General features: G+C 56.5%; 1 protein-coding gene across 1 annotated transcript; it reads right to left on the bottom strand.

Annotated features, from left to right (window-relative positions):
• Positions 1-2,445: 2,445 nt before the first annotated feature.
• Positions 2,446-5,738, bottom strand: LOC134548729 (transmembrane O-methyltransferase homolog). Its single transcript, XM_063393676.1, has 3 exons — positions 4,162-5,738; positions 3,491-3,703; positions 2,446-3,265 (listed from the first exon to the last, which is right to left on the bottom strand). The coding sequence occupies exons 1-3, from the start codon at positions 4,405-4,407 to the stop codon at positions 2,945-2,947; spliced, it is 780 nt and encodes a 259-aa protein (XP_063249746.1). The 5' UTR covers positions 4,408-5,738; the 3' UTR covers positions 2,446-2,944.
• Positions 5,739-7,390: the final 1,652 nt, after the last annotated feature.

Genomic DNA, 7,390 nt, shown 5'->3' with positions numbered 1-7,390 from the left:
CGCCTGTCTCCACTGGTCACTGTGGGACACAGCATGGACGTGATGGGGGAGCCATGCCCTGGTGGGGGGGGTACACACATCTGTCTGTCCCTTGTCACCTCTTCAGTCATGTCCCACGGGGCCAAGAGGACAAGGGGACGGGGAATCCATGATGACTCTCCTTTAAGGGGAAGGAAGCCCCTAAGGTTCATGAATGCTCATGGTTGAAAGGAATGTCAAAAGTCGGAGGGTTTGCAAATAATCAGGAAGTTTTACTAGTAAATTACACACATGGCATGGAAATTGCAGGGTACCTTTTTATGGATAGGTTTCCCCGTCCTGAAGATGGATTTCTCATTTTCTATGCAAATTTCTTATCATGCACAGTCTGTACTTTCAGGTCTTCCTGGAAATGGGTCAGAGGGGTTTGGGGGGTCTTTAGTGGTCTTAACCCCACCTTATAGTCCATGCCCACTTCCTGCCATTCAGTTCTGTGCTTGTGCTGTACTGTGCTTACCAGCAGGAACTCCAACAAGGATGTTTTTCCAGTGTTGTGCTATCTCACCTTGCCCTTCTTCTGCAGCCACATCTCATTCTCTCTCATGGTGTGTTAATATCAACAGTTGTTGTTTTTTACCAGCAGTCCTTGCTTGACTCCACAGCCATCCCATTATCTATGTTGGAGACATACACATTAGCTCTCTTATGTTCTGGGAATAGAACGTTCAGTAGGACTTTGGACTACAGTTTATGGGGTCATTAGAGGGTGGGCTTCAGTATGCATTAGGCCCTTATAATTGAGAGCTCAAAGGGTCTCACTTTGGATTGGTGAGGTCGCAAGACAGTGGGCTTTAGGGGCTTTAGTCATAGTAATTTTCCGTCCAGGCCACAATTGGAGTTGGTTGAAGGTTCAACCACAAAATACTGTTCCACTTGGGTAGGTACTCAGGCAAGAAAAATAAGTTTCCAAGTCTGTTCATTGAAAACAGATGCTCGATGAGCATCTGTTAGTTCCTTGGAACGGGTTATATCCAATAAGCTCAAGAGGGGCTTAGCCCAGGTGCTGTTTTTGAAGGCCAAGGCCTAACAAGCATTTCTCAGGTTTTGGTGGGGCCTGGGCCGTGGCATGCGCCACCTCAGTCCTGTCCATGACCAGACTTCTCTGGGCCTCTACAGGATGAAATCGGGCTGTGGCCATGGGGACAAGCGCAGGACTCCTCAAGTGAGATGAGGCCCAACTCTCCTAGTAGGTCAGGACAGGTTTGGGGGCTGGTGAGGACCCTTGCCTAGGTGGCACTGCAGGGCAGAGTGAGGTGTGTGCATGTGACATACGGCCAGAGTCCCCCACATGTCCCCTGACTCACTGTGGGCTTCCAGTACTCCGTGCCCTGCATGTGGCCCCACATAACCCCCATCATGTGGGGGCCTGAGCCCCGCACTCGCACACAGCCCCGCGGTCCCGTGTGTCACTGTGCCTTCGTGGGAGGCCCCTGCCTGTGTTCCCCTTGCCGCAGGCAGCGCTGGAACCCCCTCAACACCCGGTCTTCCCTCGCTCGGACTACTGCGTGTGTCCCACGGGAGCCGTGGCCCCCGTGTGTGCCGGTGACCGGCGGAGCCGCCCCCTGCAGTCCGCCGTGTGTGCCGCAGCCCGCCCGCGGTCCGCCCGCCTGACGCCCCCGGCCCGGCCGTGCCCAATGGGCAGGAGCGGGGGCGGGCGCTGCCGTTCGAATAAGAGCGGCGACGGCCCGGGCAGCGGCGGCCTCGCTCTGGTACAGGGAGATCAGTCCGAGTGGAGCCCCGGCGGCCCCGGTGACGCCGAAGACAGACACGATCCCCAGCCGCAGTCACGGTACGGGGAAAGCTGAGGCGGGGCGGGTCCCGGTGATTCCCTTGGAGGGTGCTCAGGGCCGCAGAGCGAGGCTGCGCCACAGGCGGGCAAGGCGCGAAACCCTCGGGCCGCCGGGCACGGCTGTGGCACAGCCTCCGTCTCGGGCCGAGCTTCCCGAGCGGCGTCCCCTTCCCTAAGGACGGGGGCGGCCCGGCCGGAGCGTTGTGTCGAGCGTGTGGTTCTCGGGTGTCTGGGCAGGGAAGTGGGGGGTGGCCACAGGGCTTGAAGGGCAGATGGGGTTGCTGGAGCTGTTGTGTCCACAGCACTATGATGAGGACGAGGAGGAGGATGATGAAGATGATGAAGACAGCGAAGAAGACTCAGAAGATGATGAGGACATGCAGGATATGGACGAGATGAATGACTATAATGAGTCTCCTGATGATGGGGAGATCAATGAGGTAAATAGCATGAGACCTCAAAGCAGGGGCTGTGAAGTGTGTGCGAGCCTGAGCATGAGTTCTGTTTTCTCTCCTTCACTCCCTCTGTTGGGCTTTCGCTCTGGTGGGAGATGTCAAACCTCTTTCTTTCCCAGGTGGACATGGAGGGGACAGAGCAGGATCAGGACCAGTGGATGATCTGATTCTGCCACAGCTACACCAAAGTGGAGGCTAGGGGACAGCCTTTGCCCCCCATGGCTCTGGGGGACAGTTCAGTGAAGCTCCTGCCTGCCATGGGTGCTGTGTGGTGCAGGGGGTCCAGAGGGAAGCCCCCGAGGGGAGCCAGAGGGGACACTGCCACGTGGCACATTGGAGCTGACACATCTTTTCTAATAAACTCAGTTTTCAAGGAAACAACGCCAAATCTGGTGTCTGAGGCCACCAGGGCAGGCAGAGGGTATCACGCAGGCAAGTGCAGGACTGCTGCCCACCATGCACTGGTGTGCCTGGCAGTCCTCCCTGCGTATTGCAGGAGCGCTGTGGGGAGTGAGCCCCATCGTTCCCCACTGTGCCCTACCACAGACCACAGCAGCCACTGTGTTTCCTCCAGAGCCCGTGTTGAGGCTGAGGCAGGGGGTTGGGACCTGGCACTCCTGCGGTAGCCATGGCCAGCACAAGGCAGAGGCTTGCCGCCTGCTCAGTGGGTACCGGTATAGCGGAGCTCAGCGATGCCATCAGGAATGCCGCGGAAGTACTCCAGTCTGGAGCGGTGCACCTTGCAGTGGTATTTGCCACAGGTCTTGGCGTACTGCAGGAAGTGGGGTGCCCCAGGGAAGAGGATGTTATCAGCTAGGATGGTGGCCCCCTCAGCCAGCAGCTGGTGGCTCTCCAGCAACTGTAGGTCCCGCAGGTAGCAGCGTTTCCAGTGATCCATGAAGACCAAGTTGGCATTCATCAGGCCGTGCTTCTCCCGCAGGTGAGGTATCACCTCCTCCGAGGGGCCCACGATCAGCTCCACCTGTGCTGCAGCACCCTCAGTCACTGGGGCAGAGTGTCAGGGTGCCCACCCACCACCCTGCTTCACAGGGTGGTGAGAGGTCCATATGAGACAGGACCTTTCTCTTGCCACATGTACAACCCAGCAGGAGCCTCAGTCCCTGCCACAGCAGTGAAGGACCCCCACCCGTCTCCTCCCCGGTCTCAGGTGCAGAGCTGACCTTTATCCCAGTGCCCAGGTGCTCACCGTCTGCTCACTGAAGCCGGCCAGGCGGATGACCTTCTCGGCCACGGCAGCATGTCGGGGGTCTCCCTCAATGGTGTAGAGACGGGCGCCTGGGGGCAGCCCCTGTGCCAGCAGCACGGTGCCGTAGCCACAGTACGTGCCCAGCTCCAGCACCCGCAGCGGTGCCCGCTCCAACAGCACTCGCTCCACGATCCGCCCTGACACGGCATGCGCCTCTCAGCACCCGCAAACCTGGGCCATGCCAGCCCTGGGCAGGGTGAAGGTGCCAAGCAGTTCCCAGTGCCCAGAGGGATGGGGGAGAGTCATGCCACAAATGCCACAGCCAGGCTGATGATGCCATAGCCATACCGACGGTGCCGTGGCTGTGCTGGCAGTGCAATGGCCATGTCAATGGTGCCACAATCATGCCAACGACAGTATGGCTATACCAACAATGCCACCACCATGCCAATGGTGCTGTGATCACACCAACGCTGTCACAGCCGTGTCATTGGTGTCACAGACATGCCAATGGTGCCATGGCTGTGCCAGTGGTGTTGTGGCCATGTTGGCAGTGCCACAGCCACGTCAGCGGTGCCATGGCCATACTAATGGTGCTACGATCATGCCCAGTACCATCTCCCATGTGGTGTGGGCAAGCGAGGGTGGCACTCACCTTTGTCAGGCCCCACACAGCTGAGGTGCTCACAGTGGTAGCACCAATGATCGAAGGTCTGGAGGATGTGGTGGGGGTCCCCAGGGATAGCATGAGTCAGCACGTACTGGAAGGCACGCTGCTCCCGCGAGGTGCCGGTGAGCCGGTCCCGCAGCCAGGGCACCAGCACTGCCCGGTACAGCAGCACCAGGTAGTGCCGGTACCGTATCAGCAGTGTGACAATGAAGGGGAGGAAGGCCAGGGCAATCGCCGGAGACACCATCACAAGAGAGTGAGGCTGTGATTTTGGCACAGTTGCTGAGATGACTTTGTTAGTTTCCTGCCTATCTTGGGAGTTCTGTCAAATGGGAAGTTCTGCACCCGTTGTGTCCACTATCAGTAGCATAACCTTGGGCTCAGGCTTTGAAAATCTCCCTGGTGCAGAGATCGCTGAAGCACTGCGAGCCCTGAACCGTAACAAGGCAAATCTATCCCGACAGGGGATGCTGTGGTAGGACATCCTCCCAGGGTGCCAGGCTCACAACTGCCACTCATGCCGTGAGTTGGCTGTCCTGTGCACCCCCTGGAAGTACCTTTCCCTGAGCTCCAGTGCTGCTGGGCCTGCAGGGAGAGAATGCCTTTCCCAGGATGCTCTGGAGGTCCCTGTGCCAGGGCCGGGGAGTGCTGGGCACCCAGCTGCCAGGGTCCAGATATTGGGGTCAGCAGGGCTGGCATCCCAGGGGATTGTGCTGCTGTGAGGGGCCTTGTACAGCACAACCCCTTGCACGCCCCTGGTCCAGCAAGGCTGCTCCCACCCCCCTATTCTGCACCTCACACCCTGCTCCCCACACCCTGCTGCCGACACCCTGAGCTGTTGGGGGTGCCCAGCCACAGCAAAATGATAGGGCAATGGTGGTGGCACTTACCTGTCCCCACACTCCAGGCAGGCAGAGGCAGGCGGTCCTGTGTGCAACCCTGCTAGCACTCCGTTATTTATTGATGGTGTCACCTCAGCTGCAGCTGCCTTTGGAGCTCCGGTTACCAGCTCAGTGTGACTGACAATGTGTCTTAGGTTGCAATGCAATATGTAGCCAAAAGCATGTATTCTTTTACTGTCTGTTAAAACCAGGTGGGCCAGTGGTCTTTATCTCTTCCATGAGCCTACCCTCATAACTCCAGGGGATGGTAGATACCCTCTGTTAATGGGCCAGCTGTTAAAACTTGATGGGGCAGTTTTCTTTATCTCTTCCACAACCAATCCTCCCTCCAGGCACATATCTTCTTTTTTTTTTAATGGGCCTTTGAGCCTTACTACATGACTGATAAAAGACATCATCCCATTGTGAGATGCTTCTTCCAGGGGAGGAGCCAAACATTCCCACATGGGTATAATCTGGGATTTGGAACACCACAGTCAGCCTTTTTCCACTGGATTCCCAGAGGAAGACCAGACCCTTCTAAACCACCACAAGACGTTCAGAAGAAAACGATGCCCTTCTACAGATTCATTGCTTCAACAGAACCACATGTGTTACTCTACGAGGACTGCAGCCATAATTTAATTGGACTGCTACCAACACCCTGACCAAGAGGGCATCAGGATGCAGTCTGACTCTGTCAGTGTTTTTGTTCTACTGCATTTTATTGAATTTTCCTTTTAAATTGTAGTTCTGACTTGGGATCTCCCACTGTTTTGCTTTCCAACCAGTGCACAACAGAGACAGGGCCAGGCAGGGGCTGAGAGGTAGTCCTGGGCTGCACAAGGGAGCCTGGTGCTGGGGTGCTGGTACTGGGGCCTCGGGTACCAATAATGACCCACAGAAAATCTCTAAAACTCAGAGCCGAAGTGAGTTTTAAAGTAGGTGTGTAGTTTATTCAGCGCGGGGCGCGATGCAGGACAGCTCCCAAAGGCATGCACAGCCCCTCACTTGTGTTTGCTTTTGTCCACTAGGGCCCAACACACTGCAGTAAGCCGCTCATCTCTGGAGCTGCCACAGCCTTCTCCTTGCAAATATTCTGTCACTTTATCAGAGTCCTGTAGTTGTTCAGGGATGAACTCCCAAACCACTGGAGCAGAGAATTTCTCAAAACACTGGCAAATTTTCTCGCACATTCCATGTCACTCATGACTATTTCCCCTTGGGACAGGTCTCTGAATGGCCTTCTTGGCAATATCTCTTCTGCCTCCAAACAGTGTGGCCTGAATTGAGACATAGCAGACACAGCAACAAGAACATGCTTTCCTTGCCATCCAAAGGAAATTCAAACTTCTCAAAAGCTGTTGTAAGAGAATTTTTGAAGGAGGAAAAGGGGGAAAATCATCCTTCCCCTGTCCTCCCACAGACTGGGTGCGGTTATTAATGGACACCCAAAGGTAGTGCTGACGGAAGGGCAGGAGAGCAGCACTGAATTCCCATCCCAGGGTACCCTGACTGCCCTTGATGTGATCATGTCCTAAACTCATATCCCACAGTAACGCAACAAAGCAATGCCAGTCCTTGTCCCTGCTCTGTAAAACGTCACCCGAGGAGCACATACAGGAATACAGGAATAGAGCCAGGCTTAGGTACCCCACCCACACGAACAGACCAAGCACCATTGTGACCAGTGGCTCGGGATCCAATACAGCAAATGCTGAGATCACGTTTGTTTCCACCCTACTCTTTTGTTATCTCAACTCTCAGTGCCCCACGCTGGGGGACAAATAGGGACAGTCGCGGTTGAGCCCCAGGCAGCAACCAAGCCCAACACATCCGCTCGTCCACTCCCCCATCGGCAAGATCAGGGAGAGTTGGAAGGGTAAAAGCTGGAAAACTCGTGGGTTGACAGTGAGGTAAAGACAGAATAATAGGGAAAGCAAAGATCAGACACACAAGCAATGAAGTCACCACGTCGCATGGGCAAGCAGGTGCTCAGCTGTTCCAGGAGAGCAGAGCCCCATCACACGTTACAGTTCCTTGGGCAGACAAACACCATCACTCCACACGTCCCCCTCTTCCTCATTGCTGCCCCTTATTATATTCTGAGCACTGGAAGGCCTGGGAGCACGGGGGCCCTGGGAACAAACGCCAGCAGTCCCGGGAGCAGTCCCAGCTCCAGAGCGCGCTCGGAGCACTCCGGGAGCGCTGAGGGGACGGGGCGGGGCGCTGGAAGCGGACACGTGACCGCACGCGCAGGGCCCCGTGACGAGCACCGCCCGTCCCACGTGACACCGCCGCGCGCGCCCCTGGCGGCGGGCGCGGCCCCGTGCGCGTGCGCGCTCGTGT

Source organism: Prinia subflava, chromosome 3 (assembly GCF_021018805.1).
Source record: "Prinia subflava isolate CZ2003 ecotype Zambia chromosome 3, Cam_Psub_1.2, whole genome shotgun sequence".
Classification (NCBI taxonomy): domain Eukaryota; kingdom Metazoa; phylum Chordata; class Aves; order Passeriformes; family Cisticolidae; genus Prinia; species Prinia subflava.
The sequence above is the reverse complement of the archived record's forward strand: the minus strand, read 5'-3'. Positions and strand labels throughout refer to the sequence as shown.

Bases quoted from the DNA above. Each gene is read 5' to 3' on its own strand.
- LOC134548729 (XM_063393676.1), bottom strand. From the start codon at position 4,407: ATGGTGTCTCCGGCGATTGCCCTGGCCTTCCTCCCCTTCATTGTCACA. The intron at 3,704-4,161 runs GTGGGGCCTGAC...GGGTGCTGAGAG, and splicing joins ACTGTGAGCACCTCAGCTGT to GCGCATGCCGTGTCAGGGCG. The intron at 3,266-3,490 runs GTGAGCACCTGG...GCTGCAGCACAG, and splicing joins CCGGCTTCAGTGAGCAGACG to GTGGAGCTGATCGTGGGCCC.